Source organism: Haliaeetus leucocephalus, unplaced genomic scaffold (genome assembly GCF_000737465.1).
Source record: "Haliaeetus leucocephalus isolate CR32 unplaced genomic scaffold, Haliaeetus_leucocephalus-4.0 Scaffold712, whole genome shotgun sequence".
Taxonomy (NCBI): domain Eukaryota; kingdom Metazoa; phylum Chordata; class Aves; order Accipitriformes; family Accipitridae; genus Haliaeetus; species Haliaeetus leucocephalus.
Genome location: NW_010973148.1, coordinates 4,633,107 through 4,651,607, shown reverse-complemented (window position 1 = coordinate 4,651,607; position 18,501 = coordinate 4,633,107). Strand labels below are relative to the sequence as shown.

The 18,501-nt window shown below is 39.9% G+C and overlaps 1 protein-coding gene across 3 annotated transcripts in view; it reads right to left on the bottom strand.

Moving 5' to 3' along the window:
• CYFIP1 (cytoplasmic FMR1 interacting protein 1) overlaps window positions 1–18,501 on the bottom strand; it is an 89,017-nt gene that overhangs the window by 44,854 nt on the left and 25,662 nt on the right. The window contains exons 2-15 of one of the 3 annotated variants that reach the window (XM_010580463.1): window positions 16,754–16,877; window positions 16,488–16,577; window positions 15,030–15,107; window positions 13,832–13,933; window positions 12,426–12,607; window positions 10,961–11,057; window positions 10,691–10,819; window positions 9,288–9,392; window positions 9,033–9,124; window positions 7,681–7,798; window positions 6,903–7,025; window positions 3,165–3,290; window positions 2,710–2,876; window positions 1,187–1,334 (exon numbers count right to left, since the gene is read on the bottom strand). In XM_010580463.1, the coding sequence (XP_010578765.1) occupies window positions 1,187–1,334; window positions 2,710–2,876; window positions 3,165–3,290; window positions 6,903–7,025; window positions 7,681–7,798; window positions 9,033–9,124; window positions 9,288–9,392; window positions 10,691–10,819; window positions 10,961–11,057; window positions 12,426–12,607; window positions 13,832–13,933; window positions 15,030–15,107; window positions 16,488–16,577; window positions 16,754–16,870 (1,674 nt within the window). In that variant the 5' untranslated portion in view covers window positions 16,871–16,877. Of the gene's footprint in view, window positions 1–1,186; window positions 1,335–2,709; window positions 2,877–3,164; window positions 3,291–6,902; window positions 7,026–7,680; window positions 7,799–9,032; window positions 9,125–9,287; window positions 9,393–10,690; window positions 10,820–10,960; window positions 11,058–12,425; window positions 12,608–13,831; window positions 13,934–15,029; window positions 15,108–16,487; window positions 16,578–16,753; window positions 16,895–18,501 lie in introns of those variants that run through there. The other 2 variants (XM_010580462.1, XM_010580464.1) reach the window with 2 other exon arrangements.

The window sequence follows — 18,501 nt, the reverse complement described above, 5'->3', positions numbered from 1 at the left end:
GCTCAGAGAGCCATTAGCTTCTCAAATGATTTTGCAAAGATTTCCAAGTATTACCAATTCATACACAGCCATTTTAGAACTGCATGAAACTGAGAAAAACCCATCTAAAATCAATGTATTTGACCTCCCTTCCTCCTGTCAGCCGAGACAGACAAATGTGCCAGCCCAAGAACAGAAAAAGCAGACAGAACTGTGTACTCTAAACAGCCTGTTGCAGCCAGTGAAACAAAGCCCTTAAACATACCAAGCACAGGAGAAGCACACTGGTGGTGATATTTAATTTTTTTTTCCTCCCAGAAAATTAGAAATCAAAACTTTTTTTTTTCCAATTCCCAAACCAAAATCTTCATTAAACCCATCTTACCACAATTTAAGCAACTTTTTATTACCCAAGATTATTATCCATACATGCTTTCTTCCCCACAGATTTTAGGTATTAAAAGAATGTCTTTACAAACCACAGTTGCCTTCAGTTTTTCAAAGTGCTCAGTACCTCATTTTCTCAGATGAGTTATGAATACCAGACCATACACCCTCCAAACAAACCCACAAAGAAAATAAAAAAGAGAATTATATGGAGGTAACTAGAACGAGCATCTAGGCATGGGATTTCAATGACTACCACAGAAAACACACTTGAAATACCTCTTGTTTGAATGGCAGCAGCAGATTAGATAGATTTTAGGGAGCAGTTTTATTATTCATTACTGAATAGTAAGAGGGATCTTGTCAGAAGTCAAATACTCTCCCACATTTTACAAGCAAACATTTATATTTTAAACATATTTTAAAACTACATAGACAACTATTGAATAATGGAATTAAAAAAAAAATAAATCCACCAGCTATACCAGAGATGGGAGTCAGTCAAGAAACAATTCAAATAGTTCAAAATTATTATTTAAAAAACATTAAGAGCCCAGTAAGAATATATTTCTTCCCAGCAAGTCAAATTAAAGAGACTGAATGCTTGGAAATATTACGTGTCAGAGTAGAAAGTGACAGCAACCCAGACAGAGGATTTTGGTTAAGTATATATAATTTTGTAAATATAAATCTAATCAGAGTAGATTTTTCACATTAAAAAAAACCCCAAACCTGCAATTTTTAAATAGTTCAGGCTAGAGAGAAAACATTTCATGCAATAATTGTTGGCAGATATCACAACCACCAGACAGGAAAATACCTGAGTACTGGAGGGTCCCACTGCACGCCTTGGGACTTTGATGTCAAAACCACTTTTAGGGTCCTTCTCTCCCCTTAGAGCTGGGTCATTGAACGGTTCATGACCCGCTTCCCAGTCACAGACTGTCTTTCTGATAGCCTGCAAAACACTGAACACAATTCACAATACTTCAGACTGGTACGCATCCAAGTGCACCGATGAGAACATTTTACTTTTTTTAAGCACTTTTCCACAAGCATGGAAACTTTGCAACAGCATTCAGGAGCTCAGGGTAACTCAGAGCAACCGCAAACGATTTCACCAACAACTTCAAGAATGCCACATCCACAAAACAATCACTCCATGCTGTTTATCAAAAAGGATAGTCCAGAGCCCTTCTCTGTCAGAAGAAAGCTGACCTCTGAAACTGGTACACCAGAGACAAAATTCAGTTGTCAAGAATTCACCTCTGGGATCCTTAGCAAGCACATCAAGCTATTTTGTTCTCCAAAACCACAAAAAGCAGATTATTCAATCAAAGCAAAGCAGATTAACCAAACTAAAGAGAGACAATTCTGGCTTGAAATGAAAAGAAGCAGCAGAATTCCTGTTTCCAGCAGAACTCCAGAATTCAGCTGGAATTTATACAAACAGCTTCATATTTCCAACTCCAAATACTGAACTGGACTTCAGATACTTGTCAGAAACACAGGCAGCCATATCCTATGGCTTGCTGAATGATCAAGCAAATGCCTCCTCCCAAATCTGAGCAGGTGTGAAAGTAATACTTCTCTATTTCATGGAAGTCCCTGGGACAAAAAGACTCTCCCTGCAAATTTGATAATTTGAAGTAGTTTGGGGTTTTTTAGCTTATGATGGTACTTTTGTGGCAGGCAGACCATTTAGCAATAGCCTAATTAACCAAACATTTTCACCTCTAGAGCTTTGCAATGAAATGTGGGAGTAAACAAATGGAAAACGAGTCAAGATTAAAAGCAAACAATTAGGGACAAAAAAATAACATCAGGCAATGCCACCAATCAGTGCGGGCAGATGGAGCACTTGGAAGAGAAGTGTAAGGCTAATAAGCCAAAAGAAGCAGAAGCTGAGAAGGAAGGCAGGATGCTAAGAAGGCAGAGATTAAGACTATGGGGTGGGATGTAGATATGAGACACAAGCAGAGGAAACACTGGAATCATAAGGAAGGTGGACAGTAACATCTTTCCTCAAAATAAAAATACCAGTCTTGCCTGAAATATTACAGTACTTACCTTTCCCTAAAATAAAAATAAACTACAGGGGACAAAAGACTTCCTCAAGGCAGCCTGGACTCTTACCACAGCCATGTTGACAGCCATCCATTTTTTACTTCAGACTTCTTCAACTTCCAATACATATTCAACCAAGCTAACTTTGAATACCAGACAGGCTAGTAGGGGAGTACAGACTTAAAGAGGCAAAATTTAAAAGCTGTGCAATTCTGCAACAAATTTAGTAAGATTTGGGGGAAAGAATATAGGAGAAGATGAAAACAAGAATGCTACCTCTGAATGACATTTTTCTTCTTTTTAATGGCTTGTCTTAACGGCTCTCTAAGTGTGACCTGGGCAAAGTCCTGAAGAGCTGCATAAATGGTATGGCGAATGGCATGATTGAAAACACTTTCCATCCTTCCCATCAGCACCTGAAGACCTTTGATCATGGCAATCACCTGCAAAAAAAAAAAAAAAAAAAGTGTGTATTTTTCTTATTTTTTTGTATAATTGTTCAAAAAGCCCTTTTTTAAATACAGAAAATGAGAAAAGGGGAAGTTACAAAAGATAAAGGATAGTTTTCCTGTGCTCCTCCTACATATTGAATAGAGGAAAACATGCTCTTTCAGTGTCAACACAGGGCATGCTGTCTTTTTGCACTGGGTATAGAAAATGCTTATAGAGAATGTTCTCCTTTGCATAGAATTAATCTTTCGAAAATCCCTGTAAAAAAAGATTTATCTTACCTCAACCAAAGCAAACTTCTCCTCACTAGTATAATTGTATCTTGTTGCTCTTTCATACTCTTCTGCATTGTCAGGACAATCTTTATTAGAATATTTGTCAGTTGGGTGTACCAGCTTCCATGAATACTGCAGTTCACACAGCAGAATATGGAGAAAAAAAGATGGGGGGGAAAAAAAAAAAAAAGGCCTGAGAAACACAAAACATAGGTGGACACAAATAACATGCTTTAAGAAATACTCCAGTGTTTTCAAGAATATCTGAAAAATGGTATTTGGTACCATTCTCAAAACTTGCATAAATTCTGAAACTACTATCTAGTGGAAATGCCAAACAATAATCTGCCTAAAAAATTTTCGTGAAAGTCAGCGATCCTGTATTAGTTCAAAAAATGCAATTCACACTCAGCAGTTAATGCACTTCAGGGTATTTTTTACTGAGCAAATGCTAGCGTAGGCATTAGTTTCTTCTCCACTTGAAGCATGAGAAACACAGACAGACCTCAGAGCATAACAAAAGAATCCATCACACCCACACACAAAAAGAGAAGCTTCCAACTTGGCCAAATATTCACATTTAGAATTCAAAAGACAACTGGAAAACTACATGGTTTTGGGGTGGGGCTTTTTAAATATTTACTAGGCTTAAAGGTGTGGAAATAGCTGTATTATCTGTGACAATATCATCTGCACAGCACGCATTTCTCTTAAATATTGCCTTTTCAGTCACTGCAAACACAGGTCAAAATGTTCCTGAGCAGTGTCAGGCTGATCTAATATCCATCAGGGTACATCTAGCGAAAAATCCTAGCCACATTTAAATACGATTTTCTCACAGTTAGAGTTCAGCGAATAGTAAGGTCTGGCTGATATTGTCTTTACATAAGTGTTAGATTGCAGCGCAATATAAATTTGCATACTATAATGGATCAATATTTGCACCAATTTACCTACAGCAAAGAAGAACATCACACCCTGCAACCTACGTGCTACAAAGAGGACACCGGGGAAATTATTAAACAAAGATGAAGCATTTTGGGGGCATTAAGTTGACAGGGTTAAGTTGGACATCAACTGAAACTTTTTAACTGAACACGATGCAGGTAATAAGGATCATGGATACCAAGTGAATGCAGAAGACAGGTAAGTAAGTAGAATACTCCAGATCAGAATAAATTCTCAGTAGGAAGGCAGGGGGAAGGTGAACACAAACTCACATGAGAAGTGCTTAAGGGAATCCATACAAATCAGAAAGACAAAGAAAAGCAGTGATAATAGGCAAAAAAACCCTGCTGTGGTCCTCAGAGAAAGTTTGTTCTGGAACTGGGAGGATAAAAACAGATCTAAGAACAAAAGAATTTCTACAGAGATATAATAAAATAGGAAGATAGTCACTGTGAAGAGAGAGCCTGAATGCAGCAACTTGCAATGACAGAAATAAAGGCATCAAGTCTGGGAGTTGAAGAGGCCAGAAACAGATGACAGAAACTTCTCTTAAGAAGGAGAAAAGGAGAATAAGATTTTCACCATAAAATACACTGTTGATTTAAACAGGAATAGGATAATACAGAAAAAAGCATGACTGGCTTTTAAAAGAGGTAGTCAAAAATACAGAAGAGAAAGAAAAGTGGGTCTCTAGCTATGCCCACTGTGACCACACTGGATTCACGTAGTGCAAATGGCTTGATGCTCCCTCAGACATCAGAGGCAGAGGAGGAGCAAGTCTGGCTTCTCTCATACAATATGTCATCTGTTTCAACCCTTCCTAGAACATGCTTTGGTGCAGGTAAGACATGCAGCTTTTATGTAAGCGTCTGCAGCATAAAAAGGACTCCCGCATCCTCCTCTTCAATTTCTGCCTTAAGCAGTTTCTTACTGGAAAAAACACAGTCACTTTTCTAACTGGCATCTGTTTTTAAAATAAATTATTAAAATACAGAGAAATAACTCTGCAGGTTCTTTATTTCCCCTCCCTCATCTCCTCTCAATTTTTCCTTTCCCCACATTTACTTTCCTTTTGACTAAAAGCCTAATCTAAAGCAAAGAGGAGCCTTTCCATCCATTTTTGTGTCTTTGGTTAAGACCTTACATGCTTCAATTTACTAAGTGAAGATGTCTAAACATAGCTAGTTGAAGCTGTTCTATCACCTCCTGTTTGACTGCATGTTGGTATGGATATTTCTAACGGAATATAATTTTAAACAACGGTTAGAGGAAAATAATGAAGTCTTAGTCTACAAAATGTACGTATCAAGAGCAACAATGTATTGGATTTGTGTGGCAAGGTTTTGGTAGTGGAGGGGGCTGCAGAGGTGGCTTCTGTGAGAAGCTGCTAGAAGCTTCCCCCATGTCCGACAGAGCCAATGCCAGCCAGCTCCAAGACGGACCCGCCGCTGGCCAAGGCCGAGTCAATCAGTGACGGTGGTAGTGCCTCTGGGAGAACAGATTTAAGAAGGGAAAAAAGTTGTGGTGGGGACAGAAACTGCAGCTGGAGAGAGGAGTGAGAACATGTAAGAGAAACGACCCTGCAGACCCCCAGGTCAGTGCAGAAGGAGGGGGAGGAGATGCTCCAGGCACCAGAGCAGAGATTCCCCTGCAGCCCGTGGGGAAGACCCCGGTGAGGCAGGCTGTGTCCCTGCAGCCCAGGAAGGTCCACGGGGGAGCAGATCTCCACCTGCAGCCCGGGGAGGACCCCACGCCAGAGCAGGGGGATGCCTGAAGGAGGCTGTGACCCCGTGGGAAGGACCCGTGCTGGAGCAGGCTCCTGGCAGGACCTGTGGCCCCATGGAGAGAGGAGCCCACGCTGGAGCAGGTTTGCTGCAGGACTTGTGACCCCACAGGGGACCCACGCTGGAGCAGTCTGGGCCTGAGGGACCGCAGCCCGTGGAAGGGACCCACACTGGAGCAGTTCATGAAGAACTGCAGCCTGTGGGAAGGATTCACACCTTGGAGAAGTTTGTGGAGAACTGTCTCCTGTGGGAGGGACCCCATGCTGGAGTAGGGGAAGAGTGTGAGGAGTCCTGCCCCTGAAGAGGATGAGGCAGCAGAGACAACACGTGATGAACTGATTGTAACCCCCATTCCCCGTCCCCCTGTGCCGCTGCAGGGGTAGGTAGAGAATTCAGGAGTGAAGTTGTGCCCGGGAAGAATGAAGGGGTGGGGAGAAGGTGTTTTAAGATTTGGTTTTATTTCTCATTACCCTACTCTGGTTTGATTGGCAATAAATTAAGTTAATTTCCCCTAAGTTGAGTCTGTTTTGCCTGTGATGGTAATTGGTTGAGTGATCTCTCCCTGTCCTTATCTCGACTCACAAGCCCTTTGTTATATTTTTCTCTCATTTGTCTAGCTGAGGGGGGGACTGATAGAGCGGCTTTGGTGGGCACCTGGCATCTAGCCAGGGTCAACCCACCACAAATGCAAAAACATCTAGTCAAGGCTCACAAATGATCACCTATCCATTAAATATAACAAGTTGAATGTACTGTATGAGATTGACTGTATGAGATTGTACGTGCTACTGGATCTTCAAAGCAGCAGCATTACTCCTAGCCTCTGAGAACTTCATGTGCCTTCCTCTGAAAATGTGTTTTGGAGCAGGAGGAGAAAAGGAGTGAAGGAAGAAGGAAGAGAAGAATTAAGGGAACAAAACACAAGACACATTTTCATTCCATTAAAGCAAAGCCTGTCCAACCTCACCAAGCTGCTTCTTTTTCATCTGGTTTTACTCCCTGGATAACATACCACTTCCATGACATGTGCACTCCACTGGGAGAGAAGCTGCAGGCCTTGGAGAGACAGATCAAAGAGCTTCCGATACTCTGCATCTGTTTTTTGAGCTTCCTGTCTACCAGATCCAGTCACCACCTAAAACATTATTAAACAACAACAAAAAACGCCAAACCCACATCAGAACATGCTGTATCCAGCACCCATAGCCAAATTTCTACATAGATTTCTTTTAAAGCACTGAAACAGCATCATGTACCAACACCTGCATTAATATCAGCTTTTTATTCTAGAGACTTTACATAGTTAAACTTCACAGATTTTGGTCAAGTGATGGAAACCACTGGTTTCCCTCATCACCAAAATATTGATGCAGATGAATTCAAGACACTAATTAGGTAAATTATATATATGTTATAGGTTCTATATATGTATACATGTGCATTTCTTTTCTTTTAGTCTCATTTAAACTGCTATAAGCACCCATTTGGAGTAAGGGCTAGACAACCTATTACAAAAAAGACATGCCAAAAGTTCTAGGATATATATCCTACATAGATAGATATAAGCAGAAGAATACTGCAGTTTGTATGATGTATCGTTATTATTTTAAATTTAAATAGTGTAAATATCATGCAGAGACTAGGTACTAGCCCTGCAGCCAGCTTTTCTTGGTTCAGATGATAGAGCTTTGTCATTTACCTAGCCTGAGGTTTACCCACTCTTCAGATATTTAACAGAAACTGTTAATCAGTGATGTGAAATTTGCATGAATAGCTTTAATCCCACACACCTCACTGTTGCTGTAACGAGCCAGTTCTGATATGAAACGCATATGGTCTTCTCTGATTTGGATCATCTGCTCACATATATTGTATTGGGGACTGCTGCTGGAAGACGTGCATGTCCATCTGTTTCAGATGACAAAAACCCCCACCTAAATCAGTTTAGGCAATAAACAGTACAACTGATACTGCAAAGAAAGAACCACAATGCATGACTTTTTAAAAAAAAATCTTCCTTTGAGGCCTTTCCACTCCTCACACCTCTACCTCTGACCCTGCACAACCCATTAGTGACGGATTGCCCTTCTGAGTTCAAACAGCACTTCTTCCAAGTCTTAAGAGAAAATTTTTTTCTTTTCTTTTCTGTATGTTTTTTAAAGGCTGCTGCTATGAAATACAAACCAGCATTTCTCTTCAGGAGCAAACACTTAGGGACAGAACCGAAAAGTACTGAAAGGCAGGGCAGAAGTATAGGTATAGGCTATAAGAGACATCTAGCTACCTTCAGACTGTTTTTCATTATTCTTGTTTAAATATGAAAACCCTACAGTATGCTCCCAACTATAAAAAAAAGGCATTATTAAATACTATCAACATGTTATCAAGAGGGACACAAAAGACATGCTACCCAGAATGTCATGTTAAGTAGCCTCATATTTTTAGTAGCTCAGTAGGCCCACTGCTGATGATTTTCTCTTAGCAATTACATGCAGGTTATGTGTTTTTTCTGCAGGAATTAAAATGCAAAGCACTACATTCTAAATTCACATAACTGCATGGAGGGAATGTCTTGGAGGAGCACAGAAATGTTCGCTAAAACAAAGCAATAACCATAAACCATGGAACCATTTATGTAAAAACTGGCTGCATTTTCCAGCCATTTTGCTGTGCTGCACACCTAGCAAAAAAAAAAAGAAAAAAAAAAAGAGGGGGGAGACAAGCTAAGTTGCTGCTCCATATACAATATACACATGCCTATTTACCCATGCACTACTACTGCTCACCTTGCTTAGTAAAATCCTTCATTTCTTTTAAAGAAAGTTTCATATTTAAAGGAAAAAATAAAAATGAAATTAGTGTAAGATAAAATTCATTTCCTCCAACCCAGCTGATAAGAAACGTCACGGATGCAAGAATGAGCTCAGTAGCATACAAAGGTCTTTAAACAACCTGTTCCTTTAGCTGTACTTATTACATGAAATACATTAATAGTAAAATACCCACACCAAAAAAGAGACCGAGGCAAAAATCCTACTAATTACCACAGAGCCACAGACTAATGGGTAATTATGAAAATACACTCCAAGGGTCTGACCTTCCCCAGCCCAGATGCTCCCCTCTGTCTCCTTCTCCTCCTTACCTGGATTTATTTTCCTCGTAATGGGCACTGGTCTTAATGTATCTTGCAAGTTCAATCTGCATGTCACCAAATAGTGGGACAACCTGCAACTGCTGTACACAGGGAATAAATCAGATTAGATAAATTATTAAACACAAATCTTAGTGGAAGGAAACCATTATTTACCCATATGAAAGTCCTATATATTTAAAATGCAAGGGGAATTACCTTTAAAATCACATATTAAGAAACACTTAACCTAATCTCTTAACCAACCTTAAAGAACTTGTCTATCTTGGCTAAATTTATTCTTTTCTTTGCATCCAGCTTATAGATGTTACTGACACTTCCATCCATCAGGTACAATCCAAAGCCCATAACCTGCAAAAGAAAAAAACCAAACCTCTCCGCAAAAGGACCTCAAACATAAAAACCTGCTGCAGTAAGACCATTCTTCATATCATTAAAAAAAAGTAATACTTTAAAAACACAGACCTGAAACACCCACTGTCCATCAAACAGAATATATTTTCAAACACATAGATTTCTGTGGCATTCTTTTATTATATGTATATTAGTAGTTTTTATATTAACATTAGCTTGACAAGTTATCCTTAAAAGATGCTACTTGTTTGTATCGAGGTTTAGCATACAAAAAAATCTCACTGAAACTAGAGTCTGGCTATTTTTAGGCAGGGTTTTTTTTTTTCACTTCTGTTTTATTAAAATTCTGTATATGCAAACTGATCTGTAACAGAAATTTAGATCTAACATCTCTGAGCTATTGCTTTTTATGGCTTTCAGCACATCTCTGAATTATACACTCAAGAGCTCAGAAGCATCCAAAAAATATCTAATTACATTTTGTCCAAATTATTCATTATGTTATAATTCAGTATTTATAATAAGAAGACCTGAGCATTAGCAACTTAATGTGTTCTAAGCATACATTTACCAAACAAAAGGCCTAAATATGAAAGACACGTTGCACATCCCTACAGACAGAATGTAAATGTTCTAGAATTCATGTATTGTTTCATGATGCTTCAGTTTGGTCCTAATAAACAGAGCTCTTCAGAAGTTAAACACTGAAGGGACTCAAAATATTTGTCATGAGGCAAATTTTCAATTCTTACTCTATACCTTTTTTTCCACTGCAAGATATGCAGCTGATAATGTCAACCACACTTCACGTTGCCCAGCAGCCTCTTATTACATGTACATATTCCAGCTAAGTAAACTTATCTACTTACTAACCCTAATTTTAAGCTGCTTCTTCCCTGAAATCTTTGATACACCAAAACCACTTTGATACCTCCAAAAGCCTTTTATACAAACTTGCCACATATCTAAAATAAAACATAGTAGTTCCTTTCTGTTTTCATTATACTTCATAGAAACACAATTCCATGGAATTGGTTTCCTAAAAAGGCTGCAGTTCAATTGGATCAACTTCAATTTATGACGAATGAAAATGGATTAGAAAGTTTCTACACAGATTTAGCATGTAATAAAATAAAAAGACAATGGAGAGTGGAAAAAAAAAAGAAAAAAGGAATCATTTGAGTTATTTGGTTAATTTGGTTCAATTTAAAAAAAAAACCAACCAAACAGGAATTCAAATATCTGTGTCCTGCCTCAACCATTTTTTTTTAATTTTGTACCAAAAAGAAACCTACTTTCAAAAGCATGTGTTTCTCACTGGGCGTTAGATACATTTTATTTTCATAGTAGTCCACACACAAATTCACAATATCTGCAAGCAGCTCTTCATAGCCCACAATCACCTCCAACTGCTGCTGTAAAGACTGGAAAAAAAAAGATGAAAAAGATATTAGTCAAGTAGTTATATTCCCTGGGCATCAACAGTTACTACCAACCTGGAAGAGTTTTATTTTAATAGTTTTGTAAAGCATTAGGTACTTTGCAAAAAGACAATTAAAGCTTACTTGTGTTATCTTGTTGTGGTTGGCAAGGAACATGGAGAGGTTCTGGGATTCTTGAATGGACTGAGGATCTGCCATTTTCCGCAGGAACTGAGCAGCTCTTTGAAAACAGAAGAAAAAACAGTATTTCTCTTCAGCAGGACTGCTTGTAAGCAAATCTGTCCCCTCTCAATAGAAACACACTCATCCCCAAATCTGCCAGGGGAACTCTAAGGTGTCAGCAGATCTTTAAGTGCCAGTACCATGGCGTATCATTCACTGCTCGTACAGGATTGTCAACCTCAGTGCATCTCCCACCTCCAAACTCCTGAATCAAGCAGAAAGAGAACTTGGCAGACACAGTCAGTACTTTTTTGCCACAGCTTTATAAATGTGAGTTATCCAAACACAGGCTATGGACTCAACAAATCTGTGTCAAGAGCCTGTTTCATGAAAGATAAAGGGAAGGCTTTTTAGGAAAATAGCTGAAAAGAAAGGTGAAAGTTCACTATAAGAGAGATATGGCCTTAATTTATTCCAAATGAACTGTCTTCTAATCCCAAATCCCCCACTGCACCCTAGTTAAAAGACCCAATCCGTCCCAACCCAAAAACCATTGGGTATATCCCTCAACTGATGAGGGCAGCGATGGCTCTACAGACCCAAGCCACGCAACAATCCAGGAAAAGTCAGCCTTCCAGAAAATAGAGTTTGTCCTCCAGAAACATGCATCCAAAGAAAAAAATGCAAACCAAATAAGTTTAAGAGATCTCCAGGCACAACAACAACTACAAAAGGCAACTACTGGTAGAAGTAGAAATTAAATCTCATGTAAGTGGAAGCAGCATAGATAAAATTGGCTAGTCATTGCCTGAATGGTTTTCTTTATGAAAGATCACAGATGCTGCAGCTGGCATAAAGACTGTCTTCCCCTGCTGTTCTCACCACCGTGTTTGACAAAAGATACCCGATACCATCTGGCAGCTCAAGCAGAAAAGTTGGCCACTGATATTCCACCCTCCTCCCCTCCCTGCTACCTCTGTGGTCATGACAAACTCAAATAGCAAAGCTGAAATGTCTTAAGAACAAGTGTAAAAACTCTCAGCTACAAATGTCAAAAGTGGATGCCTAGGATAGGATAGGATAGACTAGGAGTGGCACAAGCAACCAGAAAGCCAGTTTCCTCTCAAACTTAAGAAGAAAGGTTTACTGAGCAAAGTATTTTAACTATGTTAAGCATACACCAAGACAGAAGTATTTAACAGCTTGGCATTAAAAGGCAGAAGAACCTTTTGCTGCTGGAAGAACAGCATAAAGAAAATAGATTTACTCAACTGCCTAACTGCAGTCAATGCATCCCAACCTGTCCCACACACGAAGGACTACTTTTGAAGAGAAAGCTGTCAGAAAAAGAGCAACTGCTGCCATCTCGTGGGAGGCCTCTATCCTGGCAGCAGAAACCTGGGTCCTGTCGCTCCTTGCCACTTACCGCTTGTAGGCTGAATGGTCGTTCTTCACACTGCACTTCATATTTTTCAACTCATCCAATACTGCAAACATGTTGATGAATTTGCCCAGCGTGATCAGATATGCTTCAGACACAAAGTCCTTCCTCCTCTCTGCGTGGCACAAGCGTCTCACCTCCCCACAAAATCGTTCAATTGCATTTCTCTAATGGGAAAGAAAAGAAGAAACAGGGAGTAAAAGCCATGACATTTCCAGGAAAAAAGCTTCATTGCATAACTGGGGCTGGTCCAATGAAAAGCGCCACTGAAGCAGAAAAACGTGTAAAGCATGCAAGGCTAACGAGGCATCAGCACAGGCTTTTCAGCTCCACCTCTGTGGACTTGCTGAGTGCTACAAGTGTCACCAGTGATTTTTGCCACAGAGCCTGCCTGGCGCAAGAGGCAAGGTTCTTTGCAGATTAAAGTCATAAAAGTTTAAAATCCCTTTGAAAAAAGCGATTTCACGCTCTCTAGTGAGGAAGTGTATATGCATTAAAAAGCAAATTATAGGTATGTTCCCTTAAAACAAAAGAAATCCACAGCGCACTGTACATGCCAACTCTCAAAACCATCTTGGCACATGTTTATTTGAGGGCTTATTTCCAAGTACACATCAGGGACATTTGAGATGGTGATTACAAGTACAAAAAAGACAGCGACTTCGAATGCAAAGAGGAATCTGTTCTGACTTTAGAGCACTAATCTCCTTGAATGAAAGGAGATTGTTTGTACCCAGTGAGATCGGCCAGTTGGGGAAGACGACAGGAAATACTACATTTCATTCAGTCTCCTCTTCCTGTGTGCTGCAGGGCTCGCAGGCGCTAGCTGCTCTGGCTCCCTCCAAATAATGCCTGGAAACATCCTCAGTCCATTGAACCAGATGGCAACCTTCCAGCATGGACGGAGAAAGCGAGACAGACTGCTATTCTCCAGCACCCATGTAGCTCAGGTGGCTGGCAGGTCACAACAACTGGGTTAGCTTGCCTCAACTATGAATTTCCATAGCAAACTTGCACCTGCTGCTCTGGTGTCCAGACTTGTGGATCCCTCACTTCCCAACAAACGGTTTCTGTGCCAAGATGCTTTTATGTATACATGTGAAACATATTATATTTCTATTTCCTTTCTTCCTAGTGCCAGAACTGTCCCCACGTGCTGTGTAGGGACCATATGCAATTACCTTTGATTATATGCTGAAAGTCTTAATGAAGATCCCCTGAAGTTTCCAAGATAGGCGTTAGAAAGTCTGCCCTTCTGTGAGACAATATGGGTTTTTTTTTTTTCAAAGTATAATGACTAGGTTCAGTATCTGGGCACACAAGATCAAGCATACAAAACAGGAATATGAGAATACAGTCCTACTGACAAATTTTGTTTCCATTCCTTTTACCTGAAAATACATAAAATTCATCAGTTTTGTGACTTCTGGCTCCAGAACTTCTACAGTTTTCTCATAAATTTCTACTCTGTTAGGCTGCTCGTTGCACTTGACCTGAGGACAATTAAAGAGATCATTACACTTGGAACTTTTGCTCATAAAGCTTCAGAAACTAAGAACCCCAATGGCAACTTGCGAAGACATATTATCATCCTAAAGTGACAAACTTCAGGCATAAATTGCCAGTTTGGGTAATTTTATGCTAGTCTTCTAAGATTAACTGTGTGTGTTTAAAAAAAAAAAATCTAAGATTTTTCTCTGTATTACCTCACAGCAAATAATTTAGTTTTCAAACACCTCTCTATGGTTAGGACAATATTCCTTCCACATTATTAAGCCACTTGCTGAAAGTCATGCACTAAAATAGGGGCAAAACCAGAAATAAAAACAGATTACCTGATTTGCACTCTAAATATTTAAACCACAGGATAAACCTTCCTTGCATTTCAGTACAAAAATAATTAAATTACAAACTCCTTATAAAGCAGGTAGGTGTCAGCTCATGGATATAATTTTGTTCCATTTTCTGATGCATCTTTACATTTTTCCCACCCCATCCCTGTACAAACATTCCAAGACAGTTGAGGCTGCCTATGGACTTCTCACCTATTCATAGGGGTTTACTTTTGTATACAGATCAATAAAACACTGTGTAGCTCTGACATTCAGAAAATTACTACGTAGGATGTCTAGAAACTTAAATGTTTAACCTGAATTGTAATTATTACATGCTATGCCACCTGTTAAACCTGCTTTGAACTTAAGTGTTAAGTTGGGGGAGGTGTCCATTCTCTTGAAAGAAATTAATTAAATTTTGACCTTAAACGGATCTGACAATCAAAAATTTTGCTTCTAGAGCACATTACCCCTATACTACTCTTGAACCAATCAGTAAGATTAACACAGACTCCATGAGGTATTGCTATAGCTCAGGAGGAAAAGAAGGGCGGAGGAAAAGAAGGGCGGAAAAAGACACACACCAACTGGTCCCCAAGTGCTAAAAAGACAGTATGGCATGCCCAGCTTGCCTATTCGTGAGTCAAAGTAGACTACATTTCATAGCTCCTTGATAAAGCTATATCCATGCAACCCCAACCAAAACAAGACAGAAGTTCACATGACGCATGACAGTTCAATTTTCATCCTTTACCTGAGGAATGGCTCTTGAGCAGCTTCTCCATGTGTATAACATGACTGCATATTCCTGACCCTCTTCTAGCATTTCATTCTGTAAGAAAGACACTCAGCATAATTAGGCATTGTAATACAAAAGGGTTAAATCCACTTGTCTTCCATCATTCCAAAACCTTGTCCAAACAAACCTATGATGAATGTATATGTACAAACACAAATATATTGCAAGCTGAATGATACATCAACTGTATGTATGTAAAATAATATTACCATAATTCATACGCTCAGTTGGCATATTACATGTATTAGAGCTGACCAGCTCCTGAGGTCCAGCTTGGCTATAAACCAACAGCTAAAAAAATAATTTCATTTATTCTCAGTCATGTGTTTTAGCACCCAAACTATTTCTGAGAGAATTCACATCATCCTCTTAATACCACATAAGCCAACAAACACCCACTAGATCACTAATCAACAACTGCAGCAAATATACCTACCCAATGACAAAAAATTATTATCTCCCCAGATCAGATTGGTTTTTGTGTTGTTCTTTCTTCCCCAAAACTAAAGACACTGTGATCTATAAATAAAAATGCTAATCTGAAAGGGGGTGGTGGTCTTGTTTTTCTTTTTTAACGTTGGGTACTGCAAGTGGAATGGTCCAGGTTGAAAGAGTCAGCACATGCAGAGCAATATCCTTTTTTTACATGTCAAAGGAGAGGGCCCACAACATCCAAACAATCAAAACAGGTTAAGGAGTTGCCAGATAATTTTAAGAGTAGATTGGTGTAAATACACATAATTTTCATTAGCATGTAATCAGGTGCTTAAGCTGCCCATTCCACTGTTTGTGAATTGACTTCTAGAATTACAAGACATATCACTCCTCATTTTCCAGGAGTGCCATGAAATGACAAGTTCAGTACAGACCAGCATTCACAGCCTGCAATTTATTTGTATCCCAAAACAGCAACACCACCAGCAGAGATGGATGGAGTTACTAGTGGGACTGTTAAAAACCACAGAATACCTTACACAAAAGCATGCCAATAAACCACTAACATACACACATCACAGTGAGGAAGCCAACAAAAACCCTTCAACACCACTAAACTGACAGAGAAGTAGTGGAAATTTGGGAGGATGGAAGTAATTTTTCACTCAAGTTACAGCAGCTACCTGTCAATACAACCAACTCACCTCACAATACTGTAAAAATGCATAATGAAAGCAAGAAACTTTTGAGCAACATTGGCTGATCAAGGAGAAATACCATTTCAAAATTATCAAGAAGTACATGTATGAAAAAAGAGAAGCCACACACTTTTTCATCTCACTGCCTCCTGGAAGTGCTGTAGGCAACCTGGTTTGTGGTTTTCTGTGACCACAAGTCTTACAATAAAATGCAAGAAGACATGTTCCTCTCCTTTTGTTCCAAGTTAACACAAAAGTATATATCTGAACATCTACCTACCATGCTAGAATGGACTGTAGCTTGCTCAATATATCTTGCAATGCCAGTGACAAAAGCATTTCTGTCTTCAAAATTAGTGTTGAAGTTTGGCTGCAGAGAAGGCAAAATGCAGAATTTAATCCTTGGTAAGGAAAAGAATTTTATATATATTGCAAATATAAACATGCTTTGGGTTTGGTTTTGCATTTTTTTTTTAAATGCACATACTCTATTTCTTAACAGCAATGGGAAATGGAAAAACTCGTTTTCCTACAATGACAACACACCTGGTAAAGCAGAGATGATGGCGGCGGTTCAATACATGGTTGCTGATCTGGCAATGGTAATTCTTCCAAGAGATCCACATTGGACAAGGCATCCTCCAGTGTTACTTGAGCAGTCATTTTGCACCTGGTTAAAAAATACATACATACATAAATGTATACACACATACGTATAACTTTTTATATATTATTATATACACAGAAAACAAGTGAGTAGTACGAAGAGCAGGGAACTACTCACGCCATGGGAAATGTGCAGTTTCCCTTCAACCATAACAGAAGGGGAACAGTCAAAACTGAAACACAGCTGGTTTTAGTATACAAGTTTAAAAAAGACTTTTAGGACTAACACCCACCTCCTTACTTTTATGGGTTGAGCAATGTTTCTCTTCGCCAAGGCTGCACACCAGAAATACACACAAAATAGAGGAAAGGATGACCTCTAATGAACAGTAAAGAAAGGAAGACTACTATGTACCCTTCTCTGGTTAAGCTAGAAGGAAAGTTATTCTACGGTCTGCTTCAGTTACAATAAACACAGAAAAATCCTGTAACAAGCAGAGGTCTAAAACTTTCCTGTAAGGTTTCAGTTTTGAGCCAACAAGTCTTCAAACCCTTATGCACAGATACTACCAGTCCATCTTCAGGAGACCTGGCTGTCAAAAGGTGCCAGCAGTCTCCAGTGTTTCATGTCCTAGGACATCCAGATCTGCTTTGAGTGATTAGTGATAGAGAGGCACAAAACTCCTCAGGATCATGGCCATCTCCATACACCCTCAACTGCTGCCACTGTATAGGGGTTTGAACCAAAAACAATTACGAGAAGAAATTTTAGGAAGAAAGTGTAGGGTGGAACAACTCAATCATCCACTTTGTATAATGATCTACTCATCCTCCTAGGTGGAGTAAAGAATTCCTCATTTTTAAGATAACACCTCTAATCAAGCTGTCTCTTTTATTCCATAGGGCTTTGCAGGTTATTTCCCCCCACTTAGAAGAGCAAAACCATGCACCTACTGTGAAGGGTCTGAGGGCTGCCCTTCGCTCTCTCCAGGAGGACAGGAACATCCCCTGAAGCACAAGCGCCTGCACCCCGGAGGAACAGGGCTCTGCCTGGCATGTGTCACCCCCGTGGAGACCTGCCATCCCCACAGGCAGGGGAAATGGGCAGATCTCGCCACAGATTTGCCGAAAGCTCACCGTGAGAGAGCCAGGATGGGTTGGCAATCCCCCCACTTGCTGCACTTTTAGTGGCCTGGCAGAAAAACCTCCTCACTTTCTCTTACCTAATTATGGTTTCCTGTGGAAAGCCCCACAGAAACAACAGCTTTACCTCCAAGGAAAGGCTCAGCTGACACCAAAAAACCAAAAGCCAAAGCAAAGGGAAGGAAGCAGCCAGAAGTGATTACCTGTCTTCCTTCAGAGACCAACCCTGCGTCCCAAGCCATCGCCACAAAGCTAACACACCACGTACAGAGAGAGCTTGCCGACAACTTTAAACAAGCACCGTCAGAAAGGTCCACAGGCCTTCTGCTTCTTGAAACCCCAGCCCCAACCTTGCTTCAAGCCTGAGTGTATGAGGTTTTGTTAAAATAAATAAATAAACAAATGCCTATATTGTGCAATTTGTGATCCCTGCCAAAAAACGAGGAAGGACTGGACGGACAGGAGTGCCGGCTGGCAGACCTGCACCAGGATGCTTGCCCAACACCTACCTACACCCAGCTCAAGCTCCTTTACAAGAACCACAG